Source organism: Panulirus ornatus, chromosome 3 (genome assembly GCF_036320965.1).
Source record: "Panulirus ornatus isolate Po-2019 chromosome 3, ASM3632096v1, whole genome shotgun sequence".
NCBI classification, from domain to species: domain Eukaryota; kingdom Metazoa; phylum Arthropoda; class Malacostraca; order Decapoda; family Palinuridae; genus Panulirus; species Panulirus ornatus.
In genome coordinates, this window is record NC_092226.1 from 41,378,138 (window position 1) to 41,397,909 (window position 19,772).

The following is a 19,772-nucleotide window of genomic DNA, read 5'->3' on the forward strand; positions in this document are numbered from 1 at the left end:
CCTCTGCTTTCTCAACCTCACCATTATTATTACCACACATTTCTCTTGCCCTTTCATTACTTACTCTGTCAAACCATCTCACACCACATTTCATTTCTAACACATCTACCCTCCTCTGTACAACCCTATCTATAGCCCATTTCTCGCAACCATACAATATTGTTGTAAGTACTATTCCTTCAAACATACCCATTTTTGCTCTCTGAGATAAAGTTCTCTCTTTCTACACATTCTTCGTTGCTCCCAGAGCCTTCACCCCCTCCCCCTCTCTAAGACTCGCTTCCACTTCCATGGTTCCTTTCTCTGCTAAGTCCACTCCCAGATGTCTAAAACACTTCACTTCCTCCAATTTTTATCCATTCATACTCAAATCCCAAATAACTTGTCCCTCAACCCTGCTGAACCTAATAACCTTGCTCTTATTCACATTTACTCTCAACTTTCTCCTTTCGCACACTTTTCCAAACTCAGTCACCAACAGTCACCAACTTCTGCAGTTTCTCCCACGAATCAGCTGTATCATCAGCGAACAGCAACTGACTCACTTCCCAGGCCCTCTCATCCCCAACAGACTGCATACTTGCCCCTCTCTCCAAAACTTTTGCACTTACCTCCCTAACCACCCCATCCATAAACAAATTAAACAGCCATGAGGACATCACACACAAGAATGCACATGTGAGTAGGAGAGAAGATCATCAGGCATCATTAGATATGTTTATTGATAGGTGTATAAAAGAGAGACTTTTGGATGTAAATGTGCTGAGGGAAAGTGAACCAACATTGTGGCAAAAGGCACGGGGGTCAAGTTGAGAAGTTAGCCTGTGATAGTTTATAAGTCAGATTGCTTTTGACTCAACTGTGTCAAGTAAGGATGTAGAGCTAGAACCACCTCAAATGTTAGAGCAGTACTCCATACAAGGACAAATCAGTCCCTTGTATGAATGGAGCAACTGTTCAGGGATGATAACCAGACAATAGTTAGTTAAGAAAGAATATCGCCTGTACTCCTCCACTCTATTTCTCCATGTCACAGGTGGTCTTCCTCTCACACCAACCCCTTTAATTGAACTATCATATACTTTCCCCTGTCTTGCATTCTTTCCACATGCCTAAATCACCTCAAAGTATTACATTTCATCCACTCTACTCCTCCACAATTCATTCCCTTTGCATTCCCTGCCATATTACATCTCTCCTGCACCCTTTCATTTCTTTCTTCATTTCATCGAGTCTTACAACATGCTTCTCTTAAATAGCTCATTTACACAGCCTGATTTCTTGACCTCTGTGAATCATTCCATGACCATATTTCAGCTATATAGGTCAGGCTTGGGAGAACTCTGCTTTCCCTTAATCCTTTCTTCACTTCTGTCCTTACACCTCTACCCATCACTAATCTGTTAAGGGACCCAGTGACTCTTCTACCCTGTACCTCTCTCTCTCACTTCTCGTTCATCAAACCTACCTAAGATAATTCCTGAATACTAAAATTCTCTCACCTTTCTCCCATAACTTTGGTGCAATTTAGTACAGTTTCTTTTTCGATCTATATGGTTTTACAAAATGTATACTTTCATTCTATTTCCTTTCAAATACCATTACTTTACTTTTAATTGCACCAACCTTCATTTGCTTATCCTTACACACATCATAAAAGACACTTACAACCTTCTGCAATTCCTCTTCCAAGTCTGCAAACAAAACAGTATCATCAGCAGACAGGCTTGTCACTAGCCACTATACCTCACCTCCACACTCCATCATCACTGGACCCCCTTTTCCAAGATTTGCTTTCTGTTCTCTTATCACTTCATCTATTCATATGTCAAAGAGCCTTGGTGACATAACACAACCCTGCCTTACCCCCCACATGCTTACCAAAACTCGCTTGACTGTCCACCCTGTTACACATGCATTTGCTACTCTTTAGATGGCTTTCACCCATCCAACATATTTTGTATTATTATTATTTATTCGTTATAATATTACATAAGATTATTTAATTCTTCTTAGATTATTTTTCTCTTGTATTTGGTCTGGAAATATAGAAACTGATATTCACACATTGCTGAATATTCACACAGTTAAGTAATTTTCCCTCTAAGGCTTAGGTATCTGTTCTTGACACTACCTCACTCATGCAAGAAATGGCAGGTGTATATTAGAATATCATCTGAAAAAAGTACTTTATATATGCTTTATGTTCATACCACCCTTAACTTTCTCCCACTGATTTAACATTTTTAGATTTCTCCAACTTTTTTTTTCTTAAGCTATATCTTTTAGTCTAAACATTTTATTTTTATCCCAGGGGATAGAGGAGAAAGAATACTTACCACATATTCCCTGCATGTCGTAAAAGGTGACTAAAAGGGGGGAAGCAAGGGAGTTGGAAAGCCTTTCCATCAGTTTTACTTTTCCAAAAGAAGGAACAGAGAAGGGGGCCAAATGAGGAGTTTTCCCTCAAAGGCTCTGTCATCTGTTCTTGAACACTACCTCGCTAATGCTGAAAATGATATGTATGGAAAAAATTATGCAAGATTAGTATTCAATTTTTTCCATACTTTATCGCCATTTCCTGTTATAGAGAGATAATGCCAGGAACAGATGAAGAAAGGCACATTTGCTTACATCTGTTTTGTAGCTGTCATGTGCAGGGCAATGAAACCTTAGCCTCCTGTCCACCACCAGACCCCACAGACCTGTCCATGGTTTACCCAAACCACTTTGCCAACTCTTTTATATGTTCACATCTTTATGATTCATTCTGTCCTGTGCACAGCTTTCACCCTCCTGCATGTTCAGGCCCTAATCACTCAAAATCTTTTTTCTCCATCCTTCCATCTCCATATTGCTGTTCTCCACTTCTGACACATATATCCTCTTTGTTATTCTTTCCTCACTCATTCTCAAAATGTCAAAAGCATTTCAGCACAGCCTCTTCAGCTCTTTGAACCACTCTTTTTATTACCACACCTCTCTCTTACCCTTTCATTTCTTATTTGACCAAACCACCTCATACCACATGTTGTCCACAAACATTTCATTTCGAATACATCAACCCTCTTTCACACAAGTTTGTTAATACCCCATGCCTCGCTTCCATATAACATTGTTAGGGCTACTATATTTTCAAACATACCCCGTTTTGCCCTCCCAAAATAACGATCTCACCACACATTATCCCTCACAGACTGCGTACTCACCTCTCTCCCTAAAAATCTTGCATTTACTTCCCTCACCACCCCATCCATAAGCAAATTTAACAGCAGTGGTGAAATCACACACCCTTGCTGCATACTGAACTTTAACTGTATCTCACTGTTCTTATTCATACATTTGCCTCATACACTTGATAAAAACTTCTCACTACTGCTTCTAGTAACTTTCCTCCAACACCGTATATTCTTAAAACCTTACACAAGACATCTCGCGTCAACCTTATCACATGCTTTCTCCAGGTTTTTGAATACCACATTCAAATCCATGAGTTTCTCTAGATATGTCTCACATCCTCTACCACTTCTTACCCAGTCTGATGTTCTATACATGCCTTCACCTTCTCACTCACCATACTCCAATGTAACTTATCAGGAACACTCAGCAAGCTTATACCTTTGTAATTTGAACACTTACCTTTAACCCCCTTGCCTTTGTATGATGGCCCTATACATGCATTTTGTCAGTTTTCAGGCACCTCGCCATTATCCATTCTTATATTGAAAATCCTGACTAATCAGTCAACAACACAGTCACCCCCTTTCTTCAGATTTTCAGCTGCAATACCATCCACTTCAGCCACCTTGTCACATTTTCCTTTAATATTATTTCTTCAAACATTAATTCTAAGAATATATAATTGATGTATATTTCAATGATGATGATAAATATGTAATTGATGTATATTTCAATGATGATGATATTCAAACTGACATTAAAGTGAAATTGACCCAATCTGTTCACATAGTATTACTTATGTATGGTTTTAATATGAACATCTTTCTGTAAACTTTACATAAGATTTTACATAACACTGAGCCCAAGTCTTGAGTTTCAGTTCTGAATGTCATTGATTCAGTTTAAATTTTGTAATTATAAAATTTCTTACAAAGTTTGAATTAACCAGTCTTGTTTGCACCCCCATAGGCGAGGATTCAATGTATCAGCACAACTTGAAAATGCACTCAAAAAGTCTAACATCAGTAAAGTAGATGGTGTTACGCCATTTGAGAAGACTTTCTTCCCCAAAGGCATCATGCTGCAGAAGGGCACCTTTATGCAGAGAGAAAACTTTGCTGAATTTTTAGATATTGTAGCCAAGCATGGTGCTGACAGTGAGTATGACAAATTAGTTTTAGAAATTTTGTGGTAAATTTCTTTCTGCTGCCATTGATTAATGGAAAAATATGTCATCAGATTTTCTTAAGGGAGGTGGGTCCATAACAGTAGAATGACAAGAAGAATGCAACCAGCTAAGATGAATGGGCATTAATGTATATATGTGGATGTGTTGGAAATTAAATGTTTCAGGACAATATGTGATGTGAGGTGGTTTGATAGAGTAAGTAATGAAAAGGTAAGAGAGATGTGCAGAAATAAAAAGATTGTGATTGAGAGAGCAGAAGAGGGTGTGTTGAAATGTTTTGGTCATATTGAGAGAATGAGTGAGGAAAGATTGACAAAGAGGATATACGTGTCAGAGGTTGAGGGAATGAGGAGAGGCGGGAGACCAAATTGGAGGTGGAAGAATGGAAGGATGGAGATAAAAAGATTTTGAGAGATCGGGGTCTGAACATACAGGAGGGTAAAAGGCACGCAAGGAATAGAGTGAATTGGAACGATGTGGTATACCAAGGTGGACATGCTGTCAAAGGAATGAAGCAGGGGAGACACAATACTTCCCATGCATTCCCCGCGTGTCGTAGGCGACGAAAGGGGATGGGAGCGGGGGGGCTGGAAACCCTCCCCACCTTGTAGTCTAACTTTCTAAAAGAGGAAACAGAAGGAGTCATGTGGGGAGTGCTCATCCTCCTTGAAGGCTCAGATTGGGGTCTAAATGTGTGTGGATGTAACCAAGATTAGAAAAAGGGAGAGATATGTAGTATGGTTGAGGAAAGGAACCTGGATGTTTTGGCTTTGAGTGAAACGAAGCTCAAGGGGAAAGGGGAAGAGTGGTTTGGGAATGTCTTGGGAGTAAAGTCAGGGGTTGGTGAAAGGATAAGAGCAAAGGAAGGAGTAGCATTACTCCTGAAACAGGAGCTGTAGAAGTATGTGATAGAGTGTAAGAAAGTAAACTCCAGATTAATAAGGGTAAAACTGAAAGTGGATGGAGAGAGATGGGTGATTATTGGTGCCTATGAACCTGGTCATGAGAAGAAAGATCTTGAGAGGCAAGTGTTTTAGGAGCAGCAGAGTGAATGTGTAAGCAGCTTTGATGCACGAGACCAGGTTATAGTGATGGGTGATCTGAATGCAAAGGTGACTAATGTGGCAGTTCAGGATATAATTGGTGTACATGGGATGTTCAGTGTTGTAAATGGAAATGGTGAAGAGCTTGTATAGATTTGTGTGCTGAGAAAGGACTGGTGATTGGGAATATCTGGTTTGAAAAGAGAGATATACATAAATATACGTATGTAATTAGGAGAGATGGCCAGAGAGCATTAATGAATTACGTGCTAATTAATAGGCACGTGAAAAAGAGACTTTTGGATGTAAATGTGCTGAGAGGGGCAACTGGAGGAATCTCTGATCATTATCTTGTGGAGGCGAAGGTGAAGATTTGTTGAGGTTTTCAGAAAAGATGAGAAGATGTTGGGTTGAAGAGAGTGGTGAGAGTAAGTGAGCTTGGAAAGTAGACTTGTGTGAGGAAGTACCAGGAGAGATTGAGTGCAGAATGAAAAAAGGTGAAAGGAAATGATGTAAGGGGAGTGGGGGAGGAATGGAATGTATTTAGGGAAGCAGTGATGGCTTGCACTAAAGATGCCTGTGGCATGAGAAAGGTGGGACCTGAGCAGATTAGAAAGGGTAGTGAGTGGTGGGATGAAGAAGTAAGATTGCTAGTGAAAGAGAAGAGAGAGGCATTTGGATAATTTTTGCAGGGAAATAGTGCAAATGACCGATAGATGTATAAAAGAAAGAGGCAAGAGGTCGAGAGAAAGGTGCAAGAGGTGAAAAAGAGGGCAAAAGAGAGTTAGGGTGGGAGAGTATCGTTAAATTTTAGGGAGAATAGAAAATGTTTTGGAAGGAGGTAAATAATGTGCGTAAGACAAGAGAACAAATGGGAACATTGTTGAAGGGGGCAAATGGGGAATTGATAACAAGTATTGGTGAAGTGAGAAGGAGATGGAGTGAGTATTTTGAAGTTCTGTTGAATGTTTTTGATGATAGAGTGGCAGATATAGGGTGTTTTGGTCAAGGAGGTGTGCAAAGTGAGAGGGTTAGGGAGAATGGTTTGGTAAACAGAAAAGAGGTAGTGAAAGCTTTGCGGAAGATGAAAGCAGGTAAGGCGGCAGGTTTAGATGGTATTGTAGTCAAATTAAAAAAGGGGGGTGACTGTGTTGTGGACTGGTTGGTGAGGATATTCATTGTATGTATGGCTCATGGTGAAGTGCCTGAGGATTGGCGGAATGCATGCATAGTGCCATTTTACAAAGGCAAAGGGGATAAAGGTGAGTGTTCAAATTACAGAGGTATAAGTATGTTGAGTATTCCTGGGATATTATATGGGAGAGTATTGATTGAGAGGGTAAAGACATGTACGGGAAATCAGATTCATACTGTCCGCCCTTATTCATTCCCATTGCCACCCTGCCACACATGAAAGGACAACCCCCTCCCCCCACATGTGCACAAGGTAGCACTAGGAAAAGACAACAAAGGCCACATTCGTTCACACTCAGTCTCTAGCTGTCATGTATAATGCACCAAAACCACAGCTCCCTTTCCACATCCAGGCCCCACAAAACATTCCATGGTTTACCCCAGATGCTTCACATACCCTGGTTCAATCCATTGACAGCACATCGACCCCGGTATACCACATTGTTCTAATTCACTCTATTCCTTGCACGCCTTTCACCCTCCTGCATGTTCAGGCCCCGATCACTCAAAATCTTTTTCACTCCATCTTTCCACCTCCAATTTGGTTTCCCACTTCTCCTCGTTCCCTCTACCTCTGACACATATATCCTCTTTGTCAGTCTTTCCTCACTCATTCTCTCCATGTGACCAAACCATTTCAAAACACCCTCTTCTGCTCTCTCAACCACACTCTTTTTATTACCACACATCTCTCTTACCCTTTCATTACTTACTCGATCAAACCACTTCACACCACACATTGTCCTCAAACATCTCATTTCCAGCACATCCATCCTCCTCCGCACAACTCTATCTATAGCCCATGCTTTGCAACCATATAACATTGTTGGAACCACTATTCCTTCAAACATACTCATTTTTGATTTCCAAGATAATGTTCTCAACTTCCATACATTTTTCAGCGCTCCCATAACTTTCGCCCCCTCCCCCACCCTATGATTTACTTCCACTTCCATGGTTCCATCTGCTGCCAAATCCACTCCCAGATATTTAAAACACTTCACTTCCTCCACTTTTTTTCCATTTAAACTTTTTTTTTTTTTTTTTTTTATACTTTGTCGCTGTCTCCCGTGTTTGCGAGGTAGCGCAAGGAAACAGACGAAAGAAATGGCCCAACCCACCCCCATACACATGTATATACATACGTCCACACACGCAAATATACATACCTACACAGCTTTCCATGGTTTACCCCAGACGCTTCACATGCCTTGATTCAATCCACTGACAGCACGTCAACCCCAGTATACCACATCGCTCCAATTCACTCTGTTCCTTGCCCTCCTTTCACCCTCCTGCATGTTCAGGCCCCGATCACACAAAATCTTTTTCACTCCATCTTTCCACCTCCAATTTGGTCTCCCTCTTCTCCTTGTTCCCTCCACCTCCGACACATATATCCTCTTGGTCAATCTTTCCTCACTCATCCTCTCCATGTGCCCAAACCACTTCAAAACACCCTCTTCTGCTCTCTCAACCACGCTCTTTTTATTTCCACACATCTCTCTTACCCTTACGTTACTCACTCGATCAAACCACCTCACACCACACATTGTCCTCAAACATCTCATTTCCAGCACATCCATCCTCCTGCGCACAACTCTATCCATAGCCCACGCCTCGCAACCATACAACATTGTTGGAACCACTATTCCTTCAAACATACCCATTTTTGCTTTCCGAGATAATGTTCTCGACTTCCACACATTCTTCAAGGCCCCTAGAATTTTCGCCCCCTCCCCCACCCTATGATCCACTTCCGCTTCCATGGTTCCATCCGCTGCCAGGTCCACTCCCAGATATCTAAAACACTTCACTTCCTCCAGTTTTTCTCCATTCAAACTCACCTCCCAATTGACTTGACCCTCAGCCCTACTGTACCTAATAACCTTGCTCTTATTCACATTTACTCTTAACTTTCTTCTTCCACACACTTTACCAAACTCAGTCACCAGCTTCTGCAGTTTCTCACGTGAATCAGCCACCAGCGCTGTGTCATCAGCGAACGACAACTGACTCACTTCCCAAGCTCTCTCATCCCCAACAGACTTCATACTTGCCCCTCTTTCCAAAACTCTTGCATTTACCTCCCTAACAACCCCATCCATAAACAAATTAAACAACCATGGAGACATCACACACCCCTGCCGCAAACCTACATTCACTGAGAACCAATCACTTTCCTCTCTTCCTACACATACACATGCCTTACATCCTCGATAAAAACTTTTCACTGCTTCTAACAACTTGCCTCCCACACCATATATTCTTAATACCTTCCACAGAGCATCTCTATCAACTCTATCATATGCCCTCTCCAGATCCATAAATGCTACATACAAATCCATTTGCTTTTCTAAGTATTTCTCACATACATTCTTCAAAGCAAACACCTGATCCACACATCCTCTACCACTTCTGAAACCACACTGCTCTTCCCCAATCTGATGCTCTGTACATGCCTTCACCCTCTCAATCAATACCCTCCCATATAATTTACCAGGAATACTCAACAAACTTATACCTCTGTAATTTGAGCACTCACTCTTATCCCCTTTGCCTTTGTACAATGGCACTATGCACGCATTCCGCCAATCCTCAGGCACCTCACCATGAGTCATACATACATTAAATAACCTTACCAACCAGTCAACAATACAGTCACCCCCTTTTTTAATAAATTCCACTGCAATACCATCCAAACCTGCTGCCTTGCCGGCTTTCATCTTCCGCAAAGCTTTCACTACCTCTTCTCTGTTTACCAAATCATTTTCCCTAACCCTCTCACTTTGCACACCACCTCGACCAAAACACCCTATATCTGCCACTCTATCATCAAACACATTCAACAAACCTTCGAAATACTCACTCCATCTCCTTCTCACATCACCACTACTTGTTATCACCTCCCCATTTGCGCCCTTCACTGAAGTTCCCATTTGCTCCCTTGTCTTACGCACTTTATTTACCTCCTTCCAGAACATCTTTTTATTCTCCCTAAAATTTAATGATACTCTCTCACCCCAACTCTCATTTGCCCTTTTTTTCACCTCTTGCACCTTTCTCTTGACCTCCTGTCTCTTTCTTTTATACATCTCCCACTCAATTGCATTTTTTCCCTGCAAAAATCGTCCAAATGCCTCTCTCTTCTCTTTCACTAATACTCTTACTTCTTCATCCCACCACTCACTACCCTTTCTAATCAACCCACCTCCCACTCTTCTCATGCCACAAGCATCTTTTGCGCAATCCATCACTGATTCCCTAAATACATCCCATTCCTCCCCCACTCCCCTTACTTCCATTGTTCTCACCTTTTTCCATTCTGTACTCAGTCTCTCCTGGTACTTCCTCACACAGGTCTCCTTCTTAAGCTCACTTACTCTCACCACCCTCTTCACCCCAACATTCACTCTTCTTTTCTGAAAACCCATACAAATCTTCACCTTAGCCTCCACAAGATACTGATCAGACATCCCTCCAGTTGCACCTCTCAGCACATTAACATCCAAAAGTCTCTCTTTCGCACGCCTGTCAATTAACACGTAATCCAATAACGCTCTCTGGCCATCTCTCCTACTTACATAAGTATACTTATGTATATCTCGCTTTTTAAACCAGGTATTCCCAATCATCAGTCCTTTTTCAGCACATAAATCTAGAAGCTCTTCACCATTTCCATTTACAACACTGAACACCCCATGTATACCAATTATTCCCTCAACTGCCACATTACTCACCTTTGCATTCAAATCACCCATCACTATAACCCGGTCTCGTGCATCAAAACCATTAACACACTCATTCAGCTGCTCCCAAAACACTTTCCTCTCTTGATCTTTCTTCTCATGCCCAGGTGCATAAGCACCAATAATCACCCACCTCTCTCCATCAACTTTCAGTTTTACCCATATTAATCGAGAATTTACTTTCTTACACTCTATCACATACTCCCACAACTCCTGTTTCAGGAGTATTGCTACTCCTTCCCTTGCTCTTGTCCTCTCACTAACCCCTGACTTTACTCCCCAGACATTCCCAAACCACTCTTCCCCCTTTACCCTTGAGCTTCATTTCACTCAGAGCCAAAACATCCAGGTTCCTTTCCTCAAACATACTACCTATCTCTCCTTTTTTCACATCTTGGTTACATCCACACACATTTAGGCACCCCACTCTGAGCCTTCGAGGAGGATGAGCACTCCCCGCGTGACTCCTTCTTCTGTTTCCCATTTTTTTTTTTTTTTGAGTAAGTTAATACACTTCACTTCCTCCACTTTTTTTCCATTTAAACTTACCTCCCAATCAACTTGTCCCTCAACTCTACTGTACCTAATAACCTTGCCCTTATTCACATTTCCTCTCAGCTTTCTTCTTTCACACACTTTACCAAACTCAGTCACCAGCTTCTGCAGTTTCTCACCCGAATCAGCCACAAGCACTGTATCATCAGTGAACAACTGACTCACTTCCCAAGCTCTCTCATCCACAACAGACTGCATACTTGTCCCTCTTTCCAAAACTCTTGCATTCACCTCCCTAACAACCCCATCCATAAACACATTTAACAACCATGGAGACATCACACACCCCTGCCGCAAACCAACATTCACTGAGAACCAATCACTTTCCTCTCTTCCTACTTGTACACGTGCCTTACATCCTCTATAGATATTATTTTATTCTTTAGCTGTCATGTGTTATGCACCAAAACCACAACTCCATATCTCACATCCTTAGACCTTTCCATGGTTTACCTCAGATGTTTCACATGCCCTGATTTAGTCCATTGACAGCACGTACATGTATGTAATTATATGCACGTACAGAAATCAGTAAATTTGTAAGTTAGTTAAAAAATTCTTCATATTAAATATGCAAGGAGTAGTATTGAGGCATTCAAAGATATTTCTTCAAAACTGAAGCTCTTTTAAGGTGCTGTTTCAAACACATCAGTGTAGTTGACCTTGTCTGGTTAATAAACATTCAACTTTAGAAATAAACTAACTACACAACAAAATCTGTTTTTCAGTTCAAATTGTGAGTGATAGGAAATGGATATGTGAAATTTTTTTGGTGACTACATTTAACCTCAAATATAACATGTCTTCATCAAGTTAATCATGTCACTATGGTTTCTTAGTTTGTTTGTGGATGGGATGGTGAGGGAGGTGAATGCAAGGGTCTTGGAGAGAGGGGTGAGTATGCAGTGCGTGGGAGATGCGAGGGCCCGAAAAGTGAGTCTTTTGTTGTTTGCTGATGATAAAGCACTGGTGAGTGAAAAACTATAGAAGGTGGTGACTGAGTTTGGAAGAGTGTGAGAAAGGAAGTTGAGAGTAAATGTAAATAAAAGCAAAGTTATTAGGTTTAACAGTCAAGGGACAGGCTAGTTGGTATGTGAGTTTAAATGGAGAAAAAAATTGGAGGAATTGAAGTGTTTTAGATACCTGGGAGTGGATTTGGCAGCGAATGGAGCCATGGAAGTGAGTCATATCTTAGGTGAGGGGATGAAGATTCCAGGAACACTGAAGAACGTATGGAAAGAGAGAATGTTATCTGGGAAGGGAAAAATGGGTATGTTTGAAGGTATAGAAGTTGCAACAGTATTAGATGGATGCTAGGCCTGGGCTGTGCAGAGGAGGATAGATGTGTTGGAAATGAAATGTTGGAGGACAGTATGTGGTGTGAGTTGGTTTGATTGAGTATGTAATGAATGGGTAAGAGAAAGGTGTGGTAATTAAAAAAGTGTGGTTAAGACAGCTGAAGAGAGTGTGCTGAAATGGTATGGATATATGGAGAGAATGAGTGAGGAGAGATCGACAAAGGGGACATATGTGTCAGAACTGGAGGAAACAAGGAGAATGGGAAGACCATATTGGAGATGGAGGATTGTTGTGAAAGAGATTTTGAGTAAGTGACAAAAGGGTAAGAGAAGAGATTTTGAGTAAGTGACAAAAGGGTAAGAGAAAGGCTTGGTAAGAAAAAGAGTGTGGTTCAGACAGCTGAAAGGAGTGTGCTGAAATGGTTTGGATATATGGAGAGAATGAGTGAGGATAGGTTAACAAAGAGAACATATGTCTCAGCACTGGAGGAAACAAGAGGAATGGGAAGACCATATTGGAGATGGAAGGTTGAAGTGAAAAAGATTTTGAGCAACTGGGGCCTTAAGATGTAGGAGAGTGAAAAGGCATCCATAGAAGAAAGTGAACTGGAATGATGCAGTATAGTGGGGTTTAAGTGCTGTCAGTGGGCTGAACCAGGGCATGTGAAGTGTATGGAGTAAACCATGGAAAAGGCCAGTAGGGCTTGGTTGTAGATAGGGAGCTTTGGTTTCGGTGCATTACACATGACAGCCAAAGAATGGATGCGAGCAGATGCAGCCATGTTTATTTTGTTCCTACCTCACTAATGCAGGAAATGGTGATCAATAATGAAAAAGAAACATCGTATTAAGACCAATAAATCCAAGTGAAATATCTGAATGGAGAGTTTCTAAATGCAAATGACACACCTTAAATGATGACTGACGCGTAGTTGACACAACCATAAGAAATCAGGCAGAAACAAGTATGACTGTATGGGGTCATATTGAGAAAAGAGTGAACTCTTTGGGCACCTCCCAAAGTTAAGACTTCCTAAGGAACATTAACATCAGGAGAATTCCTGTGGAGCTGGAGATGCCTGCCACTTAGGTACCTGTTAGATGGTAGAATGAGGGCCTTAGGTCCTTTGCTGCATGGTCAGTGAGGCCTTGATGCTGATATTAATGGAGTCCAAACTTTCAGTCATTGTGCTTACTAGTTGACCTGTATCAGAGACTTTTTTTTTCTGAAGAATCCTACTTGCTTTTTCCAAAGCTTACATATTTTCCATATTGATATTAAAGTAGGTTACAAACTGCAGAAGCTTTATTTGCAACTTTTGTGTCCCACAGAATCATTTGTTAAGGTTACAGTATTTTTGTTACCCATGAATACAAGAAGCAAAATTTTAGGGCAAAGTAAAGTGCACATACCTCTAGTCAATTGGGAGGTAAGTTTGAATGGAGAAAAACTGGAGGAAGTAAAGTGTTTTAGATATCTGGGAGTGGATCTGGCAGCGGATGGAACCATGGAAGCGGAAGTGGATCATAGGGTGGGGGAGGGGGCGAAAATCCTGGGAGCCTTGAAGAATGTGTGGAAGTCGAGAACATTATCTCGGAAAGCAAAAATGGGTATGTTTGAAGGAATAGTGGTTCCAACAATGTTGTATGGTTGCGAGGCGTGGGCTATGGATAGAGTTGTGCGCAGGAGGATGGATGTGCTGGAAATGAGATGTTTGAGGACAATGTGTGGTGTGGGGGGGTTGGTTGATCGAGTAAGTAACGTAAGGGTAAGAGAGATGTGTGGAAATAAAAAGAGTGTGGTTGAGAGAGCAGAAGAGGGTGTTTTGAAATGGTTTGGGCACATGGAGAGAATGAGTGAGGAAAGATTGACCAAGAGGATATATGTGTCGAAGGTGGAGGGAACGAGGAGAAGTGGGAGTTGGTACCAAATTGGAGGTGGAAAGATGGAGTGAAAAAGATTTTGAGTGATCGGGGCCTGAACATGCAGGAGGGTGAAAGGAAGGCAAGGAATAGAGTGAATTGGATCGATGTGGTATACCGGGGTTGACATGCTGTCAGTGGATTGAATCAAGGCATGTGAAGCGTCTGGGGTAAACCATGGAAAGCTGTGTAGGTATGTATATTTGCGTATGTGGACGTATGTATATACATGTGTATGGGGGTGGGTTGGGCCATTTCTTTCGTCTGTTTCCTTGCGCTACCTCGCAAACGCAGGAGACAGCAACAAAAAAAAAAAAAACTAGAAAAAGTGATAACTAATCAATTATATGTAGAGAAAATAATTAATTCAAAATATGATTTTCTTTAAAATGTGTAGTATATCTAACCTGTTGATTCCTGTATATTTTTTATAGGGAAACAGATATCTCAGAGCTGCAAAACATATACCCTTGCATTCCCTTACTGATATCCATTAGATTTGCACAAATTTGACTTATTACTGAGATTTACACAAATTTGACTTTTTACTGAAGGTTTTGTAATTGTTCAGGTCACACATCTTTTGACCAATGCATTCTCTTTAATGATATCCCTAGGAGTATCTCAAGCTTAATTTCTTACTGGAGTTTTCCTGTTTGGTCAGGTGCACAGAATTGATTCTTTAACCTCCTACAAAAAATACTGTGTGAAAATTCTGATCTGTTCTCAGTTATGATGCGAGAAAATGTTGGAAGAATGTTTGGAATTATATTTTAAAGAAATTATGGATGAATCATGAAAGCATACATGATTTTCATTTATCTTTTTTGTAAAAAGTAAGCTCTAAGATGAGATGGCTGATCTTTTCAGAAGGGGCTGTGATGTATGTAAAATTGATTAGAAATGAAGAGAGTAAGAGCAATTTATACAGGTACATCACTGAATTTCTGGCAACTGATGGTTCAGTACCTCCTTTAGTCTGGACAAAATTACATGAGGGAACTTGAAACTAATGCAGCCACCAGACTAGTTACTGGGCGGCCACAGATTGCATTGTGTGTAGGGCAAGCTTATTTACATTCTTTACACTGCACTTGTTGGTGGTGATGCCGCAATTCTGTGAGATTCTTAGCTTATTTTACTTAGATTTAACCATAGCTATGGCTTCTAAGACATATGGGTGTCAGTCAATGATTTTGCAGGATTTCACATATCAAAGGAAAAAGAAGTTGTTCATGAATTGATTGCATATGCGAAAAGTGTTACAAAGCCTCTTGCAAAGAATATGGCAAGAAAAAGATAATAAAGAAAATCTAAGCAAGTGGATGAATGTTGACGACAAAACACCAGTTGTGTATCATCTTACAGACTCTGAAATTATAGACAATGTTCTGAATGCTGATAAAAACACAGGATGTGATGAAGATTACAGTGATGAAGATGAAACAGATGTAACTGAAAGACTTTCCATTGAAAAGTTAATTAAGTTGATGAGCAAATTAATCAAAGGGCTAGAGGAACATTCCTTTGTTATGAAACAAGAACTAATGAATTTTCATTGATGCATGAAAAATTACACTGGGAAAAATCTAGACACATGAAGCAACTTCACTTGGATGAAATGTTTAAGAAGATAGCAAAGAAGAATGTGTCTCAGAGCAGTAAGCCTACTGGTACATCTGTAAATCCTGTGGTTTCAACTTCAAGTACCCCAGATATCTCACCTACAACATTAGAAATCAAAGATGAAATGTTCAGCTATGAAACAGACATTACTTCTGACTGCCCTCAACTTCCAGAGCTTTGTGATTAGCTTTACAGTAGACTTTAGACACATGAGAGATGTATAATTAGTGGTTTAGAGGTGTGTTAATGAATTATCATTATGTGACTACGGTTGGTCTGGCAAAATGGTTAATCCGGCAAGGCTTTGGAACCAAGGGTGCCAGGAAATCAGTGGTGTACCTGTAGTTCAGAAGAATTGGATATGCATATATATTGAATTAGATATTTTATGTAAAATTTATTATAATGGTGTTTTTACAATTTTGTTAGAAAATATAAGCAAAAATGCTATTCATATGGTAGAAGAGAAAGAAACTTTTAATTGCTGTAAGGCTAAGCTATGAGTATTTTTAATTGGTATATGATGAATCGTTGTTTTAGGCACAATAGGGTACACCATAGGAAAAGTAAGAGTACTTCAAGCAATTCTTGAACTTGACATGTTTTAAGGATGTTATGTTTGAAATTGATTAGTTTTGTCTTTGTTTTTCAGGTTTTTATGCTGTTGATTTTGGTAAGGAGGAATTTAAAGCATTACGAGCAGAAGGGGCAGAAGTACATGTAAAAGATTTTCTAGATTACAAGGTAAAGTTTTTACTTTATAGAACTTACACAGTTGTGGTATTGTAACCATTGAGGTAGGAGGTGCTGCTACTGTGAAAAGTAAAAATGCTTAAAATTAGGATAAGGTTTTAAGTTTCAGTACCTCAAGAAGACTTGGATACTCTAGTTTTACTAGAGTAATCAAGTCTCACCCTTCCTTTTTGTGGTGACCTTGTTAGTATACCCCTAAGGGGTGGAACTAGAGGGGAAGGCATTGCCATCTCCATGAGGGCAATCCTTTTAAATTTACACAAACACCTGTGGTGTGCTGTCACTTTTTAGTTTTTTGACAATTTTGGAGTCTCTTCCTCAGGAAACACTGCACTGGAGTTGCCCTCTACCAGTGACCTGTCATGGGTGAGGCACTAAAGGCAAAGAAGTGGCACTGGAGTTTACAAGTTTTGCCAAGGATGAAAAGAGATGAGTAAATGAGGTGATGGTGCTGAATGTGAATGGGAAGACCAGTGAGAGTAAAAGGAAGGAGATTGTGGAGAGGTTTAAAAGTTATAGCTTGGTTTTGCTAGGGACTGGGGAAACCCATATCCTTTGGCAGGGTGTGTGGAGTGAAAATGGAAATGAATGCAAGTTGTGGGAGGACATGGAAGGAGGTGTGGCATGGATGGGAATGAGTGAAAATTATCAGGGAAGGGGGAAAGAAGGATGTGCAATTCTGCTATTATCAGAAGTGCGGTTGGGTGTTACAGAGCATGGATGGAATGGATAAAGAATAGTGTGGATGAAAGGAAAGACTGGGACTGTGAAGTATGCATGGGTATGTGTATGTGTGCCTGTGGATATTGAGATTCTAAGGAGGTAAGGATGAAATGAACCTTTCAGGAGAAATATGAATGACTGTATAAATGATTTTGAGAATGGGTGAAATGTGTTCATATTGGGTGATGTGAATGCAAATGTGGGATGTGATGAAATTGGTGAAATAGTTGGTAAAGGGGGAGTGCCTGGAGTGAATGAGAATTGAAGTTGTCTTGTGGATATTTGTGCTGAGAGGGTTTTATTCCTTGCAAACACCTTTTTTCAGCACAAGATGATCCACAGATATACATGGATGAGGAATGATGGAAGAGAACAAAAGGCTTTGGTTGACTATGCAGCAGTGGATGTATGATTGAGAAAGGCCATGCTAGATGCTCAAGTTGTGAGAGGATTTTTGGAGACTTGGATGATTTCTTGGTTCTTATGGGGATTAGGATCAGGGAGAAGTGGAGGTATGGTGTATGGAAGAATGGAGAGTTAAAAGTGTTGGCAAGCAAGATAATGAATTGGGAAAAAATGCAGGGCAGAGCATGAAAGGAAGGTAACTGAATGCTCAGATGGAAGTGCAGTAAATGTAGGGATGTAGTCCTGTGTGAATGAGAAGTTTAAAATGTTTAGAGAAGTACTGTTAAATGTTGCAGAATTAGAAGTTGGATACAACATTGTGAGATATAGGAATAAAAAGGGCAATTCATGGTTGAAAAAAGAGCTTAGAATTGCTATGGAAAAGGAGAACAAAGCATATGGTGGATTGTTTGATAAGAATGTACCGGTGGAAATGGAAGAATATAAGATATGTAAGTGGAATGTAAAGAAGCTGATAGAGGAAAACAAAAGAATAGTAAATGAAGATTTTGGAAGAAGGTTAAGTGAAAAGTTTTGGGATAATGAGAAACTATATTGTAAGGTGAAAAAGGAAAGAGGTAGATGTAAGTGTGGAAATGTTAATGTGAGAAGTAGGGAAGGGGAGTCACTGAATCAAAAAGAGGAAGTAAAGGGAAGATGGAAAGAGTATTTTGAAGAACTGGTGAATGTGGGAAAAGGGGAGGCAGCAGTTTTTACATGCATGGGTATGGAGTATTGAAGGAAGGATACAAGGCAAGGGCCTTAAGCAAAAAGGGAGGTAAGAAGGGCAATAATGAGGCTAAAGGTAGGAAAGGCACCTGGAGTGGATGGGATTATAGCTGAAATGCTTTAGTATGGAGGAGAAAGTGTGTTAGAGTGGATGCATCTTATATGTAATTTAGCATGGAAACAAGGTTGTATCTGAGGATTGGGTTAAAGCTATTATTGTTCCTTTGTTCAAAGGAAAAGATGCTAAGGATATATGTAGCAATTATAGGGGAATAAATCTGTTATGTATACCAGGAAAAGTGTATGGAAGAATATTAATTGATAGAGTGATGGAAAAGACTGAATGCAGAATTAGCAAAGAGCTAGGAGGTTTTAGGAAAGGTAGGGATGTGTGGATCAGATTTTTGTGGTAAATGTGACTATGGAAATGTATTCGGCAAAAGATAAGTAGTTGTATGTAGCTTCTATGGATCTGGAGAAGGTGTATAACAGAGTTGAGTGGAATGCCTTATGGGATGTGTTAAGGATATATGGTGTAAGGGGACAAGTGTTGGATGATGTGAAAGCCTTCTTTAAAGGAGCAAATGCATGTGTAAGAGTGGATGAAGAATTGACCAAAAGTTTTAGGATACATGCTTTATGGGATGTGTTAAGGATATATGGTGTAAGGGGGCAGGTGTTGGATGGTGTGAAAGCCTTCTTCGAAGGAGCAAATGCATGTGCAAGAGTGGATGGAGAGTTGGCCAAAAGTTTTGGGATACATGTAGGTGTGAGGCATGGCTATGCGATGTCACCATGACTTTTTGATATAGGTATATATGGATGGAGTGATAAGAGAGGTGAAAGCAAAACTAGGGAAAAGGGGTGCAGAGATGGAGTGTGGTAGTGAGATATGATGGCTAGTGGCAAGCCTATCTGTAGATGATACTGTGTTGTTTGCTGAGAGTGAAGATGAGTTGCAGAAGGTTGTGAGTGTGTTTTATAATGTTTTATAATGTGTGTAAGCATAGGCAATTGAAGTTAAATGCAGGTGAAAGTAAAGTAATTATGTTTGAAAGGAAGCAGAGTGAAAGATAGATTTTGTTAAACCATATAGAGTGAAAGGAGAAAGTGTAATAAATTGTGCTTTGGATGTGGGGGGGAGAAAGACTGGAAGAAGTGAGAGAATTTAAGTATTTAGGAGCTGTCTTGGGTTAGTTTGGTGATATGGAAGGAAAGAAGGGAGAGAGCATTTAGGATAAAAGTCATTGGGTCCCTTAACAGAATAATGAAGGGTAGAGGTGTAAGTGCATTAGTGATGAGAGGATTTAGGGACAACATAGTCCTCTCAACCCTGACGTGCAGCCAAAACATGGGCACAGATGAGTCACAGAGGTCAAGATTCCAGGCTGTGGAAATGAGCTGT

General features: G+C 40.4%; 1 protein-coding gene across 1 annotated transcript in view; it reads left to right on the forward strand.

The window, feature by feature from the left end:
• LOC139762455 (glutathione hydrolase 7-like) overlaps positions 1-19,772 on the forward strand; it is a 302,740-nt gene that overhangs the window by 99,409 nt on the left and 183,559 nt on the right. The window contains exons 6-7 of the mRNA XM_071687364.1: positions 4,150-4,337; positions 16,410-16,501. Of these exons, the coding sequence (XP_071543465.1) occupies positions 4,150-4,337; positions 16,410-16,501 (280 nt within the window). The remainder of the gene's footprint in view (positions 1-4,149; positions 4,338-16,409; positions 16,502-19,772) is intronic.